Source organism: Macaca mulatta, chromosome X (genome assembly GCF_049350105.2).
Source record: "Macaca mulatta isolate MMU2019108-1 chromosome X, T2T-MMU8v2.0, whole genome shotgun sequence".
In the NCBI taxonomy this organism is placed as follows: domain Eukaryota; kingdom Metazoa; phylum Chordata; class Mammalia; order Primates; family Cercopithecidae; genus Macaca; species Macaca mulatta.
In genome coordinates this window covers 45,012,218-45,037,456 of record NC_133426.1, presented here as the reverse complement: position 1 = coordinate 45,037,456, position 25,239 = coordinate 45,012,218, and the positions used below count along the sequence as shown (strand labels likewise).

The 25,239-nt window shown below is 35.7% G+C and overlaps 1 protein-coding gene across 17 annotated transcripts in view; it reads right to left on the bottom strand.

Moving 5' to 3' along the window:
- The window catches only part of KDM6A (lysine demethylase 6A), a 236,272-nt gene that overhangs the window by 42,730 nt on the left and 168,303 nt on the right, over positions 1–25,239 (bottom strand). For 3 of the 17 annotated variants that reach the window (XM_015127251.3, XM_015127256.3, XM_077989575.1), the window contains exons 9-17: positions 18,946–19,039; positions 16,762–16,888; positions 11,708–11,806; positions 11,345–11,564; positions 10,653–10,787; positions 9,391–9,486; positions 8,051–8,152; positions 6,995–7,390; positions 534–1,312 (exon numbers count right to left, since the gene is read on the bottom strand). In XM_015127251.3, the coding sequence (XP_014982737.1) occupies positions 534–1,312; positions 6,995–7,390; positions 8,051–8,152; positions 9,391–9,486; positions 10,653–10,787; positions 11,345–11,564; positions 11,708–11,806; positions 16,762–16,888; positions 18,946–19,039 (2,048 nt within the window). Of the gene's footprint in view, positions 1–533; positions 1,313–6,994; positions 7,391–8,050; positions 8,153–9,390; positions 9,487–10,044; positions 10,201–10,652; positions 10,788–11,344; positions 11,565–11,707; positions 11,807–16,761; positions 16,889–18,945; positions 19,040–25,239 lie in introns of all 17 variants that reach the window. The other 14 variants (XM_015127247.3, XM_015127249.3, XM_015127248.3 and 11 more) reach the window with 7 other exon arrangements.

Below are 25,239 nucleotides of genomic sequence, written 5' to 3'. Positions count from 1 at the left end.
TCTCTCCATTGCCCATTGCCCCTGACCTCTTCCTTCCTCTTCTGCCTGTTTTATAACCTCTTCTAGATTCAAATAAAACAGTCCAGTTTTCTCAATTGTAAGCAAAGACTAGCCTTGATAACTGACGGGGTCCATTCCTAGCCTAACATTTAATAGGCTCTGATCAAAAAAAAAAAAAAAAAAGGATTTTCCAGCCTTGCTGTATTTGGCCAAATAAGATTTAACCCATTCTCTTATTTAAATCCCCAAAGTGAAGTCAATCACCTTGAAGCTGACAACCCTAGTAACCGGTAGAGGGCAGTAATAGCACAACCAGACACACCCACTCAGAATAAGCAATTTACAGGAATACTTCTCCCATCTGATTTGACCACAACATCTAAGCATAACAAAGCTTCTGTCAAACTCTTATTTCAGATGAATGACTACCCCATCTTTTGCTTACTTCCTGTATCTTAAAAGATCCAAATTTCAGCATTCTGATCATGCTAGTAGTCAAACATTTTCACTTTGATGAACTTTCCCACACTAACCTGCATGCCTTCAGAACTTCTGCTGAGCTGGGGTATATGGACACAGACATTGATGGTATGATCTGTGGACTAGGTTTGTGGTTAACCAGAAGCAGATCTGTTTTCATGGGGCTCTGAGATTCTTCCATCCCTTCTCCATTAATTGTGTGTAGCCCACTGTGAGGGCTGTTAAGGCTGGTAACACTATTTGTGGTTGTCTGCTCAGTGGATTTTGGAGAAGGTGTTGCTGTGGAAATGGCTGAAGATGGTGAAGAGGCAACAGAGTTATCAGTCTTTGTATGAACAGCTGGGTGGATGTTATTGACTTTGTCACAGGTTCCAGTACCCACATTGTTATTGGCTTTTCCCATCAACAAGGCAGAGAGCTGAGGATTGTCTGAACTTAGTAAACCTGGTGACTTAGAATCTCCATGGCTAGGACTGCAAACAGCATCTGCCGTCATCTGATGGACATGATTAGGAAGTCCCTCGACACTGGCAGTGCTGTTAGGTGTCTCTCCAGCGTGCCTGCTTGTTTCAGGCACCGTCAATATGTTTCCTGAAGGCTTGCTCTCTTTGGTTAAGGTAATGCCTTGTTGTCCACCTGAGGTAGCAGTGTGAGAGGAGAGGTGATTGAGAGCAGCCCCCTGTGTTACTGAATTGCTAGGCAGGGTGGGATGTCCATTCTGATTCTGAATACCAGAGCCAGCTGCCTGGAGATGCTGGGAAGGCCCAGTGGAAGAGAGAGGTCGTTCACCATTAGGACCTGCCGAATGTGAACTCTGACCTTTGTGAAGCCCCTAAAAAGAAAGAAAAATAGTTTAAATCTAATATTAAGCAAATTGAGAATGTACAGAATTTAAAACATTAAAGAGAAAATCCACTAAAAATAAATATCTAACTATATAAGATAATTTGACCCAAGTCCTAAAGTTATCAAAAAGTATCTGTAACTTAGCTAGTCAGTATTTAACATCTTTAGAGAAATTTTCCTTCCTATCCAAAATGACTCTATTATTAGTGTAGAATAAACTACTTCAGATGAAGCATTACAAATTTTAAGTTCCAATATACATATTTTCATCTAAATCAGACATGGATAGACATATATCATTATTAATAACGAAAAGCCATGACCATGGATCAACATAAACCAATTCTTGCTGGTCTGTGATCTGTTAAAAGATTAATATAGAAAGTGAGTTCATGAAGCCTTTAAAATTATCATTAAAAATATAATCTTCTGTAATTCAAATTCTACTGTTAAAGTAGCTATCCTCAAAATTAAGGGAGAACTATTAAATCTATGAAAATATTTCAAAAAATACCTAAAGTTTCCCCATCTATCCATCCACACATATTTAGAAGACTAGATAGGCTTGGTGCAGTGGCTTATGTCTGTAATCCCAGCACTTTGGAAGGCCGAGGCAGGAGGATCGCTTGAGGCCAGGAGTTCAAGACCAGGCTGGGCAACACAATGAGACTCCGTCTCCACAAAAGAAAAACAAAAAGAAAAAGAAAAAGAGGAGAGAGGAGAGAGGAGAGGAGAGAGAGGAGAGAGAGAGGGGAGAGAGAGAGGGGAGAGAGGGGAGAGGGGAAGGAAAGTAGGCAGACAAACTAGGTATGTTGACAAGTGTGCCTGTAGTCCAGCTACACATGAGGCCAAGGTGGGAGGATCTCTTAAGCCCAGGAGTTTGAGCCAGCAGTGAGCTGCACTCCAGCCTGGGTGACAGAGCAGGACCTTGTCATTCTTTAATTCTTTTTAAAAAAGGGGTGAAAAAGATATTTTAAGTCTCCACTAATGACTTTGAGATAAACTTCATTTTTCATCATTAATTTTCATTTTCATTAATTTGAAAACTTAGAAAAATACACTGCTACTGTTAAAGCAATCTGAGGGGGCAGTATACTAACAGTTAACAGAAGTTTTAAGACTAGAGGAAGATCACTTAGGGCATTTAATAGAATGAAAATATGACAACTGGAACTAAGATGTATAATTTTTACCTGAAATTTGTCTCTGGTGTCACAGAGAAACCTCTTTAAGAAGAATATTTTCATTTCATTTTACTGACAAAATGATTAAATAAGACAGCCAATTTTTCAGCAACACTGATTAAAGTAACATTAGAATCATAAAACAAGAGTTTACATTTGAAGTTGAGATTACTTCAGCAACAAGGTTAGAGAATTTTGTCAGTAATAAGCTATAAAGGAATAAAACTATAGCTGATGACAAGGTATTTATATACTAAAAGGTGCATTTAATCATACAGTTAAAATCAGCTAGCATGCTCCTAAAATCAGTTTCTGAAGCTGAAAATTGTAAACTAATACTTTTACTCAATAGGCTTATCTAACTAAAAAAACTAGATATATTAAAAGTTAATACACACTGGCCGGGTGCAGTGGCTCACACCTGTAATCCCAGCACACCGGGAGGCCAGGTCGGGCAGATCACCTGAAGTCAGGAATTCAAGACCAGCCTGGTCAAAATGGTGAAGCCCTGTCTCTACCAAAATACAAAAATCAGCCGGGCATGGTGGTGGGCTCCTGTAATCCCAGCTACTCAGGAGGCTGAGGCAGGAGAATCACTTGAACCTAGGAGGCGGAGGTTGTAGTGAGCCAAGATCGCACCATTGCACTCCAGCCTGGGCGACAGAGCCAGGCTCCATCTCAAAAAAAAAAAAAAGTTGATACACACCAATGAGTGTGTAAAGGAGTGCAATTAGTTGTAAATGATTTAATAAGTAACAAAGTTCAATCATAATAAAGGAAGGTTGAAATTTGTAAGTTACATGACAATTTCTCATAAAGTAAAAATACTGCACATTATAATCATATCAATATTTAAAATATTATCCAACAAAGTCTGGGCAGGTGAGTTAAAATTTCATCAAATGTAAAATATTTAATTCAGAGGCTAATTATTTAACAAATACACTGATTACAATATGCAGACATGTGACAAAGTAACTATTTTATTACATCTTCTCTATCTGCAAATCAAGGTATTTTAAGCTACAAATTCTTTAGAGTACTTGCTGAATAATCACCTACACTTAATATAATTTTACTTTCATATCTTAAATTATACCCTTGTTACCAAAAGCAATCTGAATAAACCCATTCCAAACTGTAATGTAAATTCCTCCCTTATCAAAAGCTAAAAGGTAGATATACCATATAGGTCTATCAATTGTCTAGTTTTCATTACAATTTCAAAAATTATTCAAATAGGTTTTTATAAGACAGTTATCAAAAAGGCCTCTTCATTTAGAGTCTATGATATCAATTCCATATATCAACAGCAGAGACAGAGGCTCCCCAGCTATAGTGATATGCAGAAACTTCATTTGGGAAACTTTTGACCTGGAATCAGTTCACATTCATTTTCTAGACAACTTTCTCAACCTCATTACTTAAATTGTAAAGTTCCTACAGATAATGGCTTTGAAGGGCGTGTGAAGCAAAGGCTGGGGCTCCCTGCTACTTAGTATGGTAACTTACAGTTTCTTTTTATTAGAATTACAAATTACGTTTTTAAAGAATATCACATTTCCAAAATAGGGTTAAGAGAGTATTTACTGAAAACTTCAGCAACTAAGTGAGCCAAAGAAGTAGATGTGAGAGAAAAGAAAATATAACTATACTTTACAATCCTAACAAAGGCTTTCATTTATTAACTGCCAGTTATACCTTAGAACTATGATAGGCATTTTAACAAAAATCTCATGTTATCCTTTTAACAACTGTTTAATGTTTAAAGACAATGAACCCCCAAAATCCCATCCTCTCACCTATTCTAACAATTCCCCTTTCTCCTTTGCCATTTTCTCCCTCTCTACTGAATCTTTCCCATTGACTTTTACTGTTATTCTCTCATTTTAAATTTAAAACAATAACAAGACAACAACTCTTAATCCCACTTTCCCTGTCAGCTATAACCGGTTGTTATTCTACCCTTTTATGTCACAGTATATGGAAATAGAAGCCTTGGCACTGTGCAGTGTGTAGCCCAAACAACTATAAGCATGTGTGCTGGAACTGTCTATACTTCAGTTTTTCTCCGCCGATTTTATATTATCTCGAAGCAAACTACAATTAGGCTTTTGCACCCCAACAATCCACTGAAATTGCCCTTATCCAAAGGTCAGCATATCTTTTCTGTAAAGGATCAGATAGCAAACATTTTAGGCTTTGTGGGTCATCCAGTATCATACATTATCCTTTTTTTACAACCCTTCAAAAATATAAAAATCATTCTTAGCTCACGGGTTGTAAAAAAACACAGGTTGTGGGGTAAATTTTGCCTGTAACCTGTAGTTTCCTTACTCCAATAATGTCAGTAAATATCTCAGATGGTCAATTTTCAGTCCTCACTTTATATGACCTATGAGCATTATTTGATCATGTCCTCCTCCTTGAAAGACTTTCTTCATTTGGCTTCCAGGGTATCACTTGCATTGTCTTTGATCTCCTACTACATCACAGGTCAATCTCTTCTATTCTTCTATGCTAGTTCTTCAATTCCCTAGCCTAACACACTGGAATGCCTTAAGGCTCAATCTTGAGTTCTTTTCTCAATCTATTCTCACTGATGGGTGATACTATCCAGTTTCACCCATCTTTCTAGTTGGTCAGGCCAGCTGGGACTCCTTTCTCACACATCACTCTGTATCAGCTAATCCTGTTGCTGTACCTTCCAAATATACCCAGAAGCTGACCACAATCTACTACTACCACTCTGGGAGCCATCATCAACTTTTAACCTGGATTACAGCTATAATCTCTAAATTGGTCACACCATTTCTATTTTTGCCTCTTTCAGTCTATCCACAGAGTACCAAAGAGGACCTAGTCAAAAACAAAGTTAGATTACATTACTCCTCTGCTCAAAATCCCCCCCCCCAGTTTCCTGGATACTCAGAATAAAATCCAGTATCCTTACAAGGCTGATCATGATTTAGCCATCCTGTTTCCAGCTGGAGCACATTTCTCTCTCTTCTCACCCCTTGCCTGTCCTGTTCTGCCATGCTTGCCACCTTGATTCTCTTCAAATGTGTACATCACAATCCTATCTTAGGGTCCGTTGATCCATGCTGCTCCCTAAACCTGGAACAATCTTATCACAAATAGCTTCAAGGCTCACTCCTGTAACTCTCATCCAAATGTTATCTTTCAGAGAAGCCTTCCCTGTCCTTCTAACTGCAACTCTCCTACCACCAATCTCTAGTTCTGCTGTTCCCTTTCTGTTAGTGCTTTTTTCCATAGCACTAATCACAACCATCATCTAACATTATATATGTATTGCTTATTTGTTTATTGTCGATTTACCTACACCAAGTAAGACATCTCAGTATATTTTCTTTACTGATGTATTCCCAGAGCCTTGAGTATGACATGAACCTAGTAGGTACTCAGTATTTCTCTAAGAATGAATAAAGTACTAATCACTTTAGATCAGGGTCCCACCAAGGATATTACTTCAAGAATAAACTTAAAAATCTTAGAGAAAGAACTTATTTCAGTTTTATCAATAATATAAGACTAACCAACAATCAGCCAAATATTTCCCTTTTTAAGTCAAATATTTCTCATAGATTAATAAAAGTACAAGCAATTTGGCTGTATGTATTGAGAGCACTTTCTTAAAGCTTACTCTTTTGCCCTTCAGTTTCACCTCAGCAAGTACCCGTATCATGGAAACAATCCAAAATATGGGAAATACTATGCACATAAACATTCAGAAGTAAAAACTTAGAAATTAAATGTCTAACGAATGTGCTAACGTTGAATAAAGTATGACCCATTTCCTTGACAAAAATAATGTTCATGCAATTCATTACTCTGTTTCAAAAACTTTAGTGGATCAACTTTGCCTTCAAGATAAATTTGGCCTCTCCTTCAGCCTCTTATTTCACCCTCCCCAATTCATAGCCTATCTTCTAGGCACACTTCACCAGCCCTCTCCTCCCCTAAACTCTAGTTTCTGGAAGACTCTTAACATCTTGGTTATGTGCTCTCCTAGGTAACTCTGATAGAACTTTCCCACCAAAGTCACACTTCACAGTCATTATGGTAAATACTTCTTCACTGGTCTTTTTCTCCCACTAAAGCGAATACCTAACACCTAGTGTAGTGCCTGATCTTAAGTAGGCAATTTATGCAGAAATGAACTAAGTAATATTACATAAATGTGCTTATGATGCCACTGTAAATTAACGGTGCATTTTGGGTGATTTATATGATCTATTTTCTTCCTTTGTAAATTTGCTAGGTTATCTATGTCAGTAGAGACGGTACAAAGGGAACGAAGATATACTCATGTATGTACATAATGAATCACAATGTAGTAATAACATCATAGTGCCACAAAATTCTTATAAAACCAGTTCCCCAAACACTTCTTTCTTCTTCTCTCAAACCCCAGTAAAAACAATTATGTGAAAAGCCAACAAGGAAGCTAGTTCTCCTATTACCTGAGTGGAGTTAGATAGTTGGTTTTTCCACGGCTCCTCTGCGCTGCTGGTCAGGTTTGTGCGGTTATGAGGTAGAGTGAGTGCGTTTCGCTGCAGGTAAGGCACGTTTCCATTACTTCCACTTCCTGTTATATGATTATTGCCTATCAAAATAGTGTCTGTACTTCCCAGCGTTCTTGATGTGCTACAGGGAACATGGCCTGCAGAAAAGGGTCCATTGGCTAAAGGCTGCCCAGGGCAGGCAGGACGAACTCCAGGCTGAGAGACGCTAGGCACTCTGGTCAGAGCAAGCTGTGGCTGCTGGCCAGAGACTGAGTTTGTAGGCAGTGATGAGTCAGCTGTTGGCCCGTTAGGAATTCCAGTAGATCGTACCTGTGCAACTCCTGTTGGTCTCATCTGTCAAAAAACAAAGGAAAAGTAAATGCTGGTTGTGTAATCCATAGGGGAGAGAATCTATAGGGAACAGAATATGAAGATGTATAATTAGGGAACGTGTGATTTTACCCAAACGCTTAATTTCTCTAAGTTGAGAAACACATACTTTAAAAACAAGAAATTATATTTGTTCATTTTAAAATAAACTTCCTTGAAAAAGCAGAAATCTGTTTCAAAAAAAAAAAATCCCATTAGTAATGACAAAAGGAAGCAGCTGAAAATTATAGAAAACGACCCAGAACTTATAGGTCCTTCTCTCAATCACAAAAGTGGGGACATCTCAAAATTTCATTCTGTTACATCCATGCCAGATCCTGTAAACTAAATAAGCCCTAAAAACCTTGCCTCAGTACTAAATAATGTAAACAAATCCTTAGAATACATGTGAAATATCATGTAAATAAATACAATACAAAGTATTGTGTTCAAAATTAAACTTACAGTTGCTTTTGTCTAAAAATCTCTGTCAATTACCCGTATTTTAAGATACAGAGATTACTAAATTCTGTCAAACACTAGTAGAAAGTAAAAGTGAACATAAACATGCTCTAAAATGACATTAGAGTCAATAAAAATACTCAAAATGCTAACAAATTTTAGGGAAAAATATGCTATACACACTTGGTGTTGTTGCATTAAGACAAACTGACTTTCCAGCTGTTCCAGCATCAGTTTCTGTGCTGGATTTAAATTATTTCTATTTGCGCGGAGCTGTTCCAAGTGCTAGAAGAAGAACAAAAAGAGAATATAGTCAAAGATATATTTAGGAAATAAGATCACTATTCTAAGCAACCTTTCCCTGAAATGACTAAACTCAGAACCACTATCTGGTCAAACATACTGTGTTCTGACCAACAGTCATACAAGACGAAGTCCTTTAATAAGCTTGAGAAATGTAAGAATGAACTAAGCATTCATCTGAACAAGATTTACTATGAGTTCTTTGTACTAGATGGGCATGAAATTTTACTCATCCATACAGTATTCTTAGGTATTCAAACAGAAAGCTCTTGAAGCTTAAAAATATATTGACAAGTATGCTAAAAGCAGCGCTGTCTGGAATAAGCAAAGTCTGAAGACAATCTGAATGTCCAAAATTAGTGATCTGCTTAAATAAAGGTGTTACATCTATATAAAGAAATATGATGTAACCATAAAAGAACAAGGAAGCTCTTCACATATTGACATGGAAAAGTCTGTAAAATACATTGTTAACAGCAAATAAGAATCCTATCGTTTGTGTAAAAAAGAAGAAAAATAATAATACATGTGAGAAAGAGGGGGATGTATATTTGCTTGTACATAAATAACATACCTCTGGAATGACAGATAAGAAATTAGTAATACCAGCTGCATTTTGAGTGGGTAGGGGCCAAAGTTAGAAGAAAACTTTACCCTATATACCCTATATTTATATTTTATGCAGTATAAACCATGTCCTGTTTTTTTTAAAAAAAAAGAGATTAAAAACAAGAATGAATGATCTCCATTATTCTGGTAAATGCAGGCTCATTTTACTTTTGTGCATATTAATTGAATGTACTGCCATTTAACTTATAAGAATTAATACTTAGGGCTGGGTGCAGTAGCTCACACCTGTAATCCCAGCACTTTGGGAGGCTGAGGTAGGTGGATCACTTGAGGTCAGGAGTTTAAGACCAGTCTGGCCAACATGGCGAAACCCAGTCTCTACCAAAAATACAAAAATTAGCTGGGTGTGATGTCGCGTGCCTGCAATCCCAGCTACTCTGGAGGCTGAGGCACAAGAATGACTTTAACACAGGACGCGGAGGTTGCAGTGAGCCGAATCGTGCCACTGTACTCCAGTCTGGGTAACAGAGCAAGACTCTATCTCAAAAAAAATAAAAATAAAAATAAAAATAATACTTTAAGAACTTAAAGCTTGCTACCTCAACTCCTTCTTAATAGAAAAAACAATTTGTCAAAATCATCTTACATACCTGTAATTTCTGTGGTGTCAAACACCATGAATGAGCTTGTTGCTGTACTGGAGGATGTGACACAGCATGTCCACCACTCCAATTGTCAGAAGTATTCTGAGGAAAATCGATTTAAAAAAAATTAAAGAATATTTGGTTAAATCTACAGTTAATAATAAATGGTTAGAGGAGGCCAAATGACTATGAATTGGAATATTTACATGTTAAAAAGATGTTATAACATTAAATTCTTTAAAAAATAATTTTACATGCATATTACACTTAGAAATCATACATTTAAAAATTACTGACTATTTAATAAGCCACCCAAAAAGGCCCACCCTCAAACTATGGCCCAAACAGCTAGCCTAAATACCACACTGTCCACTAGATCCAACATTAAATTTATTTCAATGTCAGTAAAAAGTGATGATGAAAAGTGTGCTGAGATCTTAACGGCAGGGAGATGAATAAAATGATTTGATGAATGCAAATTTATCCCTACTTTCTATATTTAATATGATACTAAGGGTTTGGGATGGAAAAACTCAAACCTTTCACTCTTTGATGTCCACAAATTTAAAATAAAGGACAGGAAATGTTCAAACTGCACAATTTCAGGGCAGCTGAAGCTTCTTTTTTGACTGGGATTTTCTATTTCTCTAAAACATATACCTTTGTTGGACTAGATGTTCTTTTCCTCTTGGCAGGACTGGACAGGTCATCTACTTGGCTAGAAGGAATCATGTGTAGTGGCAAGGATTGCTGTGAAATTGGTGTTTGACTGAGGCCTAATACAGGTTCAGTATTTGGATGATGAGGTTTACATGCCTAAGAATCACAGAAGGAAGACAAAAATAGGGTTCTATATATTCTTAATTCATTCCTTCAAATTATAAAACTTTACAAGCTGCATACTTTTCAAAGCTATGTGGACATCGCTGATTGCAATGATTGAAAATCAAAATTAAATGATTCATCAATGGAATAATGTGTACCTTCCTTTCAAAAACTTGCCTTAAAAATTAAACAAACCACTGTAGCATTATTTTAAGAAATCTCCTTCAAAATCATGAAAATGCACAAAGGTTCTAAGTTGGTACCCCAAAATCTCTTCCCATATTAGAGGGAATTTTATTTTGATCTAGATTCCCTTTGCAATTAAATCAAAAGGCTTTTCATTACTAAAAGCCTCCTGTGCTTAGTAAATTAAGCTTGACCACTAGAGAATTGAAAAGAACCCTTAAAGCTGGGCACCTGCAGAACATAACCCAACTTCTCACCTGCTGTGCTGTGTTCATGGCACCCTGCCTGGAGGTAAGCTCTGCGGGAATTGGTAGGCTCCACGCCTCCTCAATACTAGGAAGTAATTTAGTTTTATTCTGTAGACTACCTTGTGGAAGGTTACACAACTGAGCCTAGGAAAAATTATGTAAAAAGCAAATTTAACACAAGCCTACTTGAGTAAGAGCAAGTCCACTAAATCTTCCTAAATGCTACAGCTAATTGTTTTTTAAAAGAAAATAGATTCTAAATTTGGGGCTTTAGAAGACACTAAATATAAAGAGGGTAACCGGAATATAAACCTTTGTGAGAATCAAAACAAAGCTTGAGCTCTGTTTTCAGAGTTCTCATAGCTGTCTTCTCATGAAACTCCAAGCAAGAGTGAAAGACTGTTTGTGTTTTCTCTAAAATGCTATGACAACTTAAAAATGTAGACAGTACATAGAAAAAAATTATGTAAATTAATATGCATCAACAGAGTAAATGTGCAAAAGAGCATCTTTTAAAATACTGCATATCTTACTTAAAATGAAAAGTAAAATAATATTACAAGCTATGGTATGTTTACAAAATATGGAAACAGATTATAGACATCAAAACACAACTAGACAAACTTTCCAGCCACCCTCCTTCTGCCTGAGTGTTCTGGGGAAATATGTGGCTTTAAAAAAGTGCTATTTAAAAATTTTACCTGTAAATACTTAATTCGTGCTGCAAGTGCAGAGGTATTACTACAACTTTTGCTTCTAGTTGCATTTAAGTAGCATTTAATAGCATCCTGAGGCTGGTTGCAGGATTCATACAGAGTGCCTAGGTCCATCCAGGCTGCAGCATGGCCATGGTCCAATTGTACAGCACAAATATAGGCCTGTAAAGCATCCATGGGCTGATTTTGCTGCTGATATAGCACACTGGAAAGAGAAATTTAGAAAAAATAAGTCAACTCAGAAAACTGCTTGGTTTTATAATGATTTAAACTATGAAGTATAATATATGTGATGTAACCATCTTTGTATATCAATTAAATTACTACTATTTTTATACAAAGTCTTACCCTATTGAACACCATGTATCTGCACTTGCTTCTGATTTATCAATAGACTGCCTGTAAGATATAAAGGCATCCTGAACTTTCCCAATACTTGAATAGCACCTGAGGAGGGGGAAAAAAAAAATCAAAAGAATTCCATTAATACTGAAACAAATTAATTGGCTGAAAGGATAGACTATATATCACAGCAAATTTTTTAAAAACCCTAATAAGCTAATATATTTATGTGTGTGTGTGTATATATACTTGGTAACTATAATGAATATTATAATTAGCCCTCCAGCAAACCATATTATAGTCTGTCTTATAGGTGCTAAAAAGCATGCTGCATTAATGAACTCTATTACAATGATTAGGGGACATATCACTTCAATATTATAATACTGAGAGCTGCATGCATGCGTGCACACACACACACACAAGCCACTCTTCTATATAGCTGACCTCTAGTTCCCTAGACCGTCAAAATACAGAGTTAAAAACAAAAACACTATACGTTGGTAAGATTTGCTGTATCAGATTTCAATTTTCCTTTCCCAAGTAACAACACTGAGGGCAATAATTCTTTAATTCATTAAAAAAAATGCACATGTAAGACACAGTTAATCTCAAACTAAGTATCAAAAATAGTATAAAGTAAAAAGTAAAAATAATATATAAAGTATAATATTTTATGACTAGTAAAGTAAGCAAGGTAAGATTAATGATTCAAGGACTGTCATTTTCTTAATGTGAATATACATGAATACATGGATAATGGCTGAAATTATAAATACTGAAATTATCTTCTTATTCTTGGCACTAAAGGAAAAAGAAAAAAACAAAAACCCAGTCCCTATTTTCATGAAGCTTACAATTTAGTTGAAGACTGAAGATACATTAAAAATGTCATGATACCATATCAAATGGCCAGTATAGGCAATAATTGGCCCGAGAATTTAGGATAAGAAAAGACCATCATATACTGCAAGTTTCAGGAAAGGCCCCCCCCCAAAAAAGGGAAGAGTAAGAGTAAGGGATTTGAATATGTAAAGATGCATATTATTTAGTGATTCCTAATTGCCAACCAGTATATGGCACGTTTGCCAAGCAAACAAATTGGAAAGACAACACACACATACATACATAATTTTTCCAATAAACGAATTAATATTTATGCTGTAATGCTCTTATTTTGGATATTATTGGCTGACAGTAAATTGCAAAAAAAAGGTCAATGTCTTTACTTGCCCAAACACCATATTTCTATTCTCATAATTATTCTTTGAAATTGTACTGATTTATGTAAACTAAAATTCTGGGAACCACTGATTCAGGCAGAGAAGATGAGAAAAGGCATTTTAAATGGGTTTGAACAGCATGAGCAAAACCTAACGTATATACAAGAAAGCACAGACACAAAACAGTAGAGAATTTTAAATCCAGCCAAAGATTACCCTAAAGTTTGCTTTTCTAACAAGGAGAGCAGCACATTGAAAGCACTTTATAGGAATATTAATTTTCTAACAATACGGAGGGCAGACTGAAAGGAAAATAAGTTATAGACAGTAAAAATAGAGGGTGGCTACATTCACTGGTTGGGAACAGGCCAAAATTGGAGTTAAAGTACTGAAAGCGGCAAGAAAAAAAGATGAGAGAAACAAGAAACCAACAGATTGGTAAAGACTTTGTGATTGATTGATTAGATGTTCACAGGGTGGGGGTTGTAACTTAGTAGTTAACCTTGATTTTAAAAAATGGTGATCTTTTGGCAAAAGTTAAAGGAGAAGGAGCTGGTTTGGGGAAGAATATGGTGAATATAGTTTGAAATATGCTGACTTTGACATGATGTGAGGACATTAAAATGGGAAATGTTAAGTAAAGAATAGGAGATGTAGTCCTGGAGTTTAAGATACCTTTAAGTGTTGAAATCTAGATTTGGAATTCATCCATATGGAAGAGAGGCTGTAAAAACATAGGACACCTACAAGGGAGATGTAATAGCCTTACAAATCACTAATCTTGTGGTTTGAAAGGTATAAGAAATGTCCATGATTGAGAAGGCAGTTTCAGAGAGCATCTACAAACTGTTTTATGAAGGAAAAATTCATAAGAAGAGATCAGCAGTAATGCCAAACAGGAACAGACACCAGCGTGAAAGGGAATGCTTAACATAGTAGAAAACATACTGTTTTGTAGTTGTTGTGAAATCAAAGCCATCTCAGATTTATAGACAAATCTGCCTAACTGCTGGGAGAAATAAGCAGTTCTTCCCAAAACCAATGTTTTAACATTCCATTCCTACAAAATTGAAGTAGGAAACCAATGTGCCCAGATACAGATGTCCCACCATCAACCACTTTTCCTCTAATAAAAGTAGGTTCCTCTGAGACAGTCTTGTGTAATTTAAAAAGCCCAGGGTGAACCTAGGGTCTAATCCCTGCTATCATACTAATTATCTGTGATTATGAACCCACTTTCTAAATCTTTGAAGTGACAGGATTTACAAGGTTAACCAGGTGACCTCCCTGGTCCTTCCCAGTTGTAATATTCTACAGTTCTGTGATAACACAGTCAATGATTGGTGCTAGCATAACAGAATATCACATTACAATTTTACTTCGATATACAAGTGCCAAATGACAAGCGAAGTCCATCTTCAACACAGACCTGAAGGCAGAGGTTAAGTAATAGAAAGCCTCAAAAATATTAGGGTCATCAAACCCCACAATTTCTTACAACTGAGGTCTTCATTTGGAACTTTAAAAACATCTAAAACATAATTCATTCATAATATTTTTCTCATAAGAAACAGATTAGAAACAACACATCAGAAGGCAGTAAAAGAGAATAAGAAAAGTCTAAAGGATTTAGAATTTTATTATTACAGATGGAAAATAATATGTCTAAAATGATAATCTTGAACCCGAAACCAAGATAAATTGTGATAAGTATCCTTTATTTATTTAGTCAGGAAAAGTATATTGTATATTTGGAAAATTTTACCCAAAAAATTACCCAAAAAGATTAAATTAAAAGCATCGTAATGTTTTACAAAGTAAAATTAGTTAACTGGAAAAAAAATGATAAAATACTGCCCACTGAAATACTGATGATGAAATACTGCTCATTGAAGCTAAAAATTACAGCATGACTATGATAGTTAATTCTACACATGGCTCATTATAATTTTATACAATTAGAATTTAAATTTAAAAACCTATACTAAAAAGACATCTACACTACTATATTAAACTATCTTAGGTCAGAAGGAAAATACTTTCCAGTATACATTCCTTTTAATCTACGCTAAAAGAAATTTTCATACATAAACCTGAAAACAAGAGACAGGCACCCACTGTTTCCCAGTTTCAGACCTCCTTTACAATCACTACATGAAGCCTCACACTCCACAACACTAATAGTAATAGTGCTAGCTCCAAAAGCAAATGGAGTTTAGTTAGTTCATTTCATCCATTTATCGAATAGCCACTTTGTCAGGTAAAAAGATACAAAAATAATAAAATCCAGTTTCTGCTCCTGTAGAAGAGAAACACAAAAGTTTGGACCCTCCAGCTTTATTTAGAAGCAACCCAAATTAGGCTCTTTTACAAGCCTGGGGAGGGATTAGGAAATCTTCACCAAAAAATAGGTACCTTTCCAGTCAACTCTTATTGTATGTTAATAATGAATTAATGAAATGTTTTTTAAAAAAATTTTCCTTAACCTTCTTCTAAGCATAGTATGAGTAATCAAATATTTTTAGAGAAGGAACCATATTAATATTACTTTGTCTCATACAAGCATACTTTCCTTAAAGGAAAACTGAAGCCATACAATGAAAATTTAATGTGATTATATGGCAAATTTACTTACAATTAGGTATTCTATGTAAAAAGTAACAGAAAACTTGAAGTTAAAACACAATAATTTCAAAAGAAGTCATAAAATTGGAATCTTTAAAGCAGGAAGGTATCTAACAGATCATCTAACCCAGGGTTTCTCAACTACAGCATTACTGACATTTGGGGCCACCCAGTTCTTTGCTGTAGAGGACTGTCCTGTGCATTGTAGGATGTTGAGCAGCATCCCTAGTCTCTACCCACTATACGAAAGTAGCACACCCCACAGCTGTGATGAAAGAAATAAATGTCTCTAAACATTGTGAAAAGTCCTTGGCTGGGGTAGGGGTGGCAAAACAGCCTGCCCCTGAGGACCACCGATCTAATACAATTCTCTAATACGTTAAACAAAAATTGAGGCTTTAAGAGGTTTAACTAAACCATGCACAATTCCACAAACAGTAGCTGAATCAGGACTTGAATCCAAGTGTCTTGGCTCCTAGTATGATCTTTTCACCATATCATGAAAGCGAAAAGTGATTAGGAATCAAAATACAATCTGATGATAGTCTAAAACTATAATCTATCAGATACTCATGCATGAGGTATAGTTCAGATCATCACTAAGCATAATTCAGACATTCAATGGATAAACAGTATGGAGAAATGGTTATAGACTTGCAGAAAACGATTTTCGTTACATGACACTTCTCCATTCCAACAAATCTGATACACTTTCTCACTGTAAGACTTCAAGTATAACTGTGATTTGAGATTTACTATTAATTATGTCAATTCTAAGGTAAATATTAATCAAAATTATAAATTATTAAGGTTCCACTGACTACCAATAGTCAACAGGCAGATGAGAAATTAATCCTGTTTTATAAAACAGACATATAGAAAAAATACTGGAAATCTGAAGGAAAGGCATTTAAATACTTCATTAAAAGTTACTATCAGATAAGACTTTTTTAAAACTAGCAATAACTCAAATCAAATAAAAATCCAATAACCAAAATAAGAAATGTCCTGCCAGACCAAAAATTATGCTATGAAAAAACCACATTTGGAAACTTTATTTTATTGTTTAACTTCCCGGAATCTTGGTAATAATGTACTCAGAAGAGAAAATACACTGATCAGGTTAGATATGTAAACTAACATTTTAGATTGTAATTAAAATCTCTTAGCTGGAATAGACAAAAGCAAACATAAATGTCTTGTAAGTCTCACCTTCCGAGGAAATACCAGGACTGGCCAGAATTAGGATCTGCTTCCAAGGACTTTTGGAGATACTGAATAGCATAGCTTTCCTTGGTGGCTTTATCTCCCAGGAGATCTACAGTGTGATGCATCCAACCTACAGTAAATGATTTAAAAATATTTACGTAAATGACTTAAAAATATTTACGTAAATGGCTTAATTGTTCTTCTAGGTTTAAGAATACCAAGTAGAAAATAAACCAAAAAAGTATTCTTTTCTGTCAATTTATTAATTTAGTTTGTAGTACATATTTCCAAAATTTAGAACTGCCAATTCTGGCCGTTAAGAAAGTCAGTTTCTCACAGTAAGGTAGTAAAAGCTATGAAGAGCTTTCATTCAAGAGAAATTAAAACAATTTTTAGTACTGATACAACAGATTATAAATCAGACTTTTCTAATTTTGATATCTGAAAAAATTTCAAGTTATGAAACAAAGAATATAAAGATGTTAAGTCTTATTTACTATTCCATATAAAAATAAAATAATGGGCTTTTTTTTTTTTTTTTTTTTGAGACAGAGTCTCGCTCTTTTGCCAGGCTAGAGTACAGTGGCATGATCTTGGCTCACTGCAACCTCCGCCTCCCGGATTCAAGCAATTCTCCTGCCTCAGCCTCCTGAGTAGCTGGGACTATAGGCGCGTGCCACCACGCTAAGCTAATTTTTGTAGTTTTAGTAGAGACAGGGTTTCACCATGTTGGCCAGGATGGTCTTGATCTCCTGACCATGTGATTCACCCGCCACGGCCTCCCAAAGTGCTGGGATTACAGGCGTGAGCCACAGCACTGGGCCAATTAAGAATCTTCAAGACATTCCATTAACAAAATGTTTATTTCCAAGGAATAAATATAAGGCTATAGAATCAATGATAGTTCAGATTAAAAAATATACACACAATCCTACCTCACTGGCCCTGGCTACATATATTCACATCCTATATAAGATAAGAACTATAAGCCAGGCACAGTGGCTCACACCTGTAATCCTAGAATTTGGGGAGGCTGAGGCAGAAGGACCACTTGATGCCAGGAGTTTGAGACCACCCTGGGCAACATAGAGAGAGACCTTGTCTTTACAAAAGAAATTTTTAAATCAGCCAGGCGTGGTGGCATGCGCCTGTAGCCCTAGCTACTCGGGAGGCTGAGGTGGGAGGATCACCTGACCTGAGGAGTTTCAGGCTGCAGTGAGTTATGATCACGACACTATATTCCAGCCTGGGGGACAGAGCGAGACTCTGTCTAAAATAAATAAGCAAACAAACTATAAAGTATTTGATAAATGAAAAAACAAATATTGCCTTCATAATAAAGCCTGAGTTTTGTCTGTAATTTTATCCATTAGGATTTTACTCGAGTTGTCTATACTTTTAAGAGTTATAAAAGTGTCAAAATATTTGTTTTTATTCAGTGATTTATAATTATTAAATTTTTATATATATTATCTAAAGATAAATGATAAAATCTAAGCTTAAGTGACTTTAAAACTATATAAAAAATAGTTACATTATGAAAACATTCATATTGCTACAATGTTGGCTAAAAATTAAGAATAAATGATTTTCCCAGACCAAAAACAAAACTGAAAAAACAACCCAAATGTCAAATACAAACAAGAAACATGACTCAATAATTAAGCAACAAAATTAAAGGCTGGGGAGTTCTTTCACTATCTTTTTGGTGATAGCTACACATGACATCCAAACGAACAGATTCCCTCATGTTACACATTAGAATAGAACTGCATGCTCACAGTGTTAGACGCTCTACAGTTTTTAGATAAATTGCTTTATAGTCATTGTAACTGATAAAGCTATGAAAGCAAGCTCACCAACCATTGAGTGACATTAGATAAATCACAACTTCATTAAGTGCTTAAGCATATATCTGGCACAAAGAAAGTATTGAATCCTCCTTGGGTTAAATACTAGGGAGTAATTTTGATAATTTAAAAGGACCAGCTATACTAAAGAATTATACTGAGACAGACTGTGGGAAGGACAATGCTAGGCAGAGAATAGAAATATGCTGGGTTCAGAATAATTTTATCAACTCTGAGCAAAAGAATAGAATATATGAGCCACATATTTGCCATACTCAACATGTAAAAAACATAAAGAGAAGCATTTATAATACACTAAATGTATACTATTACATACCTAACTGTTGTAAGACAGTTGCTTTTACTTGTGCAGAAAGATTCTCTGTCTGCAAAAGTTGTTCATAAGCTTCTTTTGCAGAATGATATTTCCTCTAAAGAGCAGAAAAAGAGATTTGGAGAAAAATTAACATAATCTTTAAAGAACTACTTCATATATAAAGAATTATACAATACTGATGTTTTAGCATATTTTTAAAAACTAAAAGAAAAAAGTGCTGATTTCATTATCGAATGTTTAACATTAGACAGCTGAGTAATAAGCCTTGTTCCAGAGTACCTAACACCAGTAAAACTGACATTCACTATAACAAAGTATCACTAAAATACGACTTTTAAGAATTTTCCAAATGCCAATATCATCATCTCAAATTTAATAACATAAGTAGTCTCAATTTTATTTAATAACATTAATGAATCAAGAGACGTATTCTACCTCCAAGTGCATAATCTGTCCGCCTAGAAACACTGAGCTCCCAAGCAACTCAATAAATAGAGCGCATGTCAGGCCGGGCGTGGTGGCTCACGCCTGTAATCCCAACACTTTGGGAGGCCGAGGCAGGCGAATCACGACGTCAGGAGTTCAAGACCAGCCTGGCCAACATAGTGAAGCCACGTCTCTACTAAAAATACAAAAATTACCCAGGCATGGTGGCAGGCACATGCAGTCCCAGCTACTCGGGAAGCTGAGGCAGGAGAATCGCTTGAACCCGGGAGGCGGAGGTTGCGGTGAGCAGAGATTGCACCACTGCACTCCAGCCTGGGCAACAGAGCGAGACTCCGTGTCTAAATAAATAAATAAATAAAGCACATATAAAAAATGCTGTAGACAAAATCTAAAGAAGTACAAAAGTAATTAAAAATCTAAGTTTTAAAGATACAGTTTCTGGTGTATATAAAATATCCTTTAAAAATATTTATAACAAATATAATTTTAAAGACATCAAAACTCTGATAGTTACAGCCTAACAATGTTTGCAAGACTTAGGATTTCACAGGCAAATGTCTAAATGAAACCATTTAGCCACAGTTCTCAAGAGTACTGATATAACTAAAACTCTTTATTGCTACAGTTATAAACCTTAAGACAACTCCCCCAAAACAAAAGGAAAAAACTAACAAAAGAAAGGCTCATAAATATTACCTGTAAAACATACTTGGCAGAACAATGGATTGAAGTGGCTTTTATTCGTATCATTACCAGTATATAACTGCCTGAGCAAACAAATTTTTTTTTAAAAAAAAGTAGGTAGAAATACAAAACTAGCTGTACGAACCTCAGGCAAGTCACTTAAACTATGATTCAACATCAATAAACAACTGAAGCAATAAAACAAGAGTTAACATCCAATCTTGCTACCTACAGGGTTATCCTAATGATGAAACAATTAAGGAACTACACACACACACACACACATACACACACCACTATCATAAGGAAGATTTGAGAGAACTGTCCATTGAGATGATCAGGGGTTTTTCCGTTTGTTTTTTTGAGACGGAGTGTCGCTCTTGCTGCCCAGGTGGGAGTGCAATGGCACAATCTGAGCTCACTGCAACCTCCGCCTCCCGGGTTCAAGTGAATTCTCCTGCTCAGCCTCCCGAGTAGCTGGGATTACAGGCATGCGCCACCACGCCCAGCTACTTTTGTATTTTTAGTAGAGACGGGGTTTCTCCATGTTTCCCAACCTCAGGTGATTCGCCCGCCTTGGCTTCCCAAAGTGTTGGGATTACAGGTGTGAGCCAGCGTGCCAAGCAATCCGGAGTTATTAAATCAACTTTTACTTATCAGCTAAACTGGTTCCCCCCGAACACTCATCTGGTCTAAAAAAGTTAATTAAATAGTTAGGCCAAGGATAAGGGTCAAGTTATTCAATTCCTTCAATTGATAAATATTTGTTAAACACCTAATACATAACAGGAACTGCTAAGACTACACAGTAGTGAAAAATATATACAGAAAAAACAAATTAAGCATATTGTGCTGTGTGTAACATTATAATACTTCTCAGAGGAAAAACGAGCACATATTAAGTTTAGAGTACTAGCAGGCTGGACAGAAAATGCAAAGATTACTTCACAAAGACCTCCCTAATCTATTTAAAGACTACTGATTGTATCCTAAAACAATGGAGAACCACTGAATGATTTCAAGTAATGTGATCTGACGTAAATTTTAGGAAAACCACCTTCCTGAATTATCTTAACAAATGTTAAAATATACCTCCCAGCACTGTAATAAAAACAATGACATACTTGAAAAAATGGTAGCATCATATTTGGAAATATGAAGTTAGATTTCTACCTCATACCATATAAAACAAAACCAGCAACTGCATTAAAGACCTGAATATGAAAGGTAAAAAGTATAAAGAGAAGAAAATGTAGGAGAACATTTCCTTGAGATGGGAGAGAATTTATTGGACATGATCAAAAAAACACAAATCATAAAGAAGAGCAAAGATCTGACTCAAAAAGCATAGGCAGAAAAACAGGCAATGGACATAAGTAACCCAACACATAAAAGGTGAAAAAAAATGTAAAAAACTATACTCCTCTAGAAATCAGAACATACAAGTTTAAATGACATAACATCTTCTACCTTTAAGACTGGAAAACATAAATTTGAGTAATTCCAAGTATTGTAGGGATGTGAGTAAAGGAGAACACTCATGTCCTGGTGGAAGGGGATTTACTCAAAAAATTAGGAATACAAATATCCTACAATTCAGCAATCTTACTCTTGGAATATGTATGCCAAGGAAGCCTTTCCACAGGTAATGTTCTGAACAGTACTGCTTGCAATATGGAGAAGTTGGGGGGCAATCTAAGTTTACGCCACTAGACAAGTGGAAACAAAATATGATGGATGCTTATAGAACATTAAATAGGAATTATAAATGATGTGTAAAAAAGTAACATGAATTTATCTTTAATAGTGTTGAGTAGAAGTTTTGCCTCTGACAATATTTGGAGTGGCATTCCACACACAGCTTCACATTCTGGATAAAATATAAAAGTCAACTACCAGATGGCACTGGAGAGAAACCAAAATCAGGCAAAACCAAAGGAAAAGTTCACACTTGAAGGAAATGGCACTAGATAAGTAACCCCCTTTTTCTTGGATTTTCACCTGAAGGCAGGCTTCAACTGGTACTTGGCTGGCTAGAACTCAAATAGAAATGGCAGTCTTACTACCCTGAAGAATCATAGGACAGATTTTCAGGCTACCATAAGAGTTGGAAGCAAGGGGAGAAATCCCAGTCAGGAGACAGAGTGGAAACACCAAATTCCACACATAAAACTCTGCCCAAAGCTCTAACTGCTGAATTATGCATAAACAGAACAGATAATGAGCAGCCTAAAAGAACTAGAAAGAGATTTCAGTTGCTGCCATTACAAGGGTGACAAAGTTTAGAGTGTGAATTGACTGGCTAATGAAGCAAAAATATATCAATCTTCAGAAAAATATAGTCAATCTCTACAATGTATTATTCATGATATGCAGGATAAAAAATATTAAATTTATGAAGATCAGGAAAATTTTACCTATATTCAAAAGAAAAGAAAATGAAAACCAACTGTGAAATTACTCAGATGGTGAAATTTGTAGTTTTTTATTTTTATTTTTTTGAGACGCACTCTCACTGTGTCGCCCAGGCTGGAGTGCAGTGGCACAATCTTGGCTCACCGCAACCTCTGCCTCCTGGGTTCAAGCAATTCTCCTGCCTCAGTCTCCCAAGCAGCTAGGATTACAGGCGTGCCACCACGTTCGGCTAATTTTTTGTATTTTTAGTAGAGATGGGGGTCTCGCCATGTTGTCCAGGCTGGTCTCGAACTCCTGACCTTAGGTGATCCGCCAGCCTTGGCCTCTCAAAGTGCTGGAATTACAGGCAACAGCCACCGCGCCTAGCCCTGTAGATAATTTTAAAGCAGATATTTAGGCTGGGTGTGGTGGCATGTGCCTGTAGTCCCAGCTACTCGGAAGGCTGAGGCACAAGAATCGCTTGAACCTGGGAGGCAGAGGTTGTGTTGAGTCGAAATTATACCACTGCACTCCAGCCTGGGCAACAGAGCCAGATACTGTCCCCCTCCCCCCCCCAAAAAAGGCAGATATTTGAACAATGTTGACAAAAAGAAAAACATAATCCTAATGAATTAATGTACAAAAAATCATACTCCAGAAAGAGAAACAAAAGGAAATTCCAGAACTAAAAAATGTTAATCTGAAATTTAAAAAAGAAAATCACTATATGGACTGAATAGCAGATTGGAAAGTATATTAAAAAAAAAAAAAAAGAAATCAGTGCATTTGAAAACATGTCACTAGAAAGCATACAGACTGAAGTGGAAAAAAAACACACACACATACATACAAAAGTTAAAAGTTAAAAAAAAAAAAAAAAAGAAGGCATCTAAGATGTTTGAGGCAATAGCATATAGTCTACCATACATGTAATTGGAGTCCAAGAAGAGAAAAACGGTGGAGCAGAAAAAATATTTGACAAATCAATGGCTGAGAATTTTCCAAAACTGATAAAATATATCAAACCCCAGACTTAAAATACTATTAGTATAAAGAAAAAAAAATCTGAGCACATTGAAGTCAAATTTTTGAAAACCAAATATAAAGAGAAAGACCTTTTAAAAGTAACCAGAGCAAAACAATACAATACAAAGGATACAATAGGAATGACAGCTAACTTTATCCAACCATATCAATAATCAAATTAAGTATAAATGAACTAGACACTCCAAACCACCACCACCACCACCACCAATAAAAGAGACTGCCAGAATAGATTTACAAAAGGAAGAGTCAAGAACATTATATTTATGGGATGGACATTACAGGCCCTAAGAATTTAAGAACAATACCTTTATCATATACTCAGTTTCTACATGTACTTGGGTCTACTCCTGGGCTTTCTAGGATATTTCGCTGATCTGTCTATTCACATGCCAGTACCACATTTTTAATTATACAGGTTTTATTGGGTTAGTATATCCCATACAATCCTCCCACCCCTGTTTTATCCTAGCAATTTTTGCATGTTTTTCCATATCAACTTAGCTAACTCCTAACAAAAGTTTGTTGGTATTTTTGTATTGATGTTTCTGTTACACTAAGGAGAATCAACATCTTTATACCGCTGAGTCACAGTCCCTCTCTTAAGTTTATTCCTAAGTATTTAATATACTTTGCTGAACACGCTAAATATAATTTTTTCCTGTTATGTTCTGACTACTGTTGTTGAAGCTTATTAATTCTGTATGTAAATTTGTGCCTATAACTTACTGCTCTCTCTTATCTAACTACACTGGCTAATACCTATAGTATAATACCGAGGACTAATGGAAATAGTAGGTATCTTCACCTTGCTCCTGATTCTAGTAAAAACGTCTCTAGAATTTTGCCTTAAGTAAAATTCTGACTTTGAAACTAAAGCATATGTATTTTATCATGATAAGAAAGTAACCTGCAATTCCTATGTATAAGAGTGTTTTTATTAGAAATGGGTATTGAATTTATCAAAGATTTTTTCAGAATCTATGGTGATAATGATTTGACTTCACCTCTAGCTCTATTATTGCAGTATCAATAGATTTCCTAAGATTCAGTCAACCTTGCATTCCTGAAATGAATGACACTTGGTCATAGTATATTGTTGTGTTTTTTTAATGAGATAAGGTATTGTTTGCTAATATTTTATTAGCATTTTTACACCAATATTCATCATGATACCAATCTGTATATTGATTCTCTTATTATACTGTCTTTTATTAGGTTCGGATATAATACTTGCTTCAAAACACAAAGGAAAAACAGTATGACTGTTTCTCAAAAAATTAAACATAGAATTACCACATGATCCAGCGATTCCACTTCTGGGTATATTGCAAAAAGAACTGAAAGCAAGAACTCTAACAACTTATATACACACCCATAGTCAAGCAGCACTATTCACAACAGACAAAAACTGGAAGCAAACCAAGTGTCCATCAACAGATGAAATGGATAAACAAAATGTGGTGTATCCATACAATGGAATATTATTCAGTCTTAAAAAGGAATGGAATTCTGACACAGGTTACAACATATACAAACGATAGACATTATGCTAAGTGAAATAAGTCAGATGCAGAAGCACAAATATTGTATGATTCCACTTTTTTTTTTTTTTTTTTTTCTTGAGACACAGTCTTGCTCTGTCACCCAGGCTGGAATGCAGTGGCGGGATCTTGGCTCACTGCAACCTCCACCTCCTGGGTTCAAGCGATTCTCCTGCCTCAG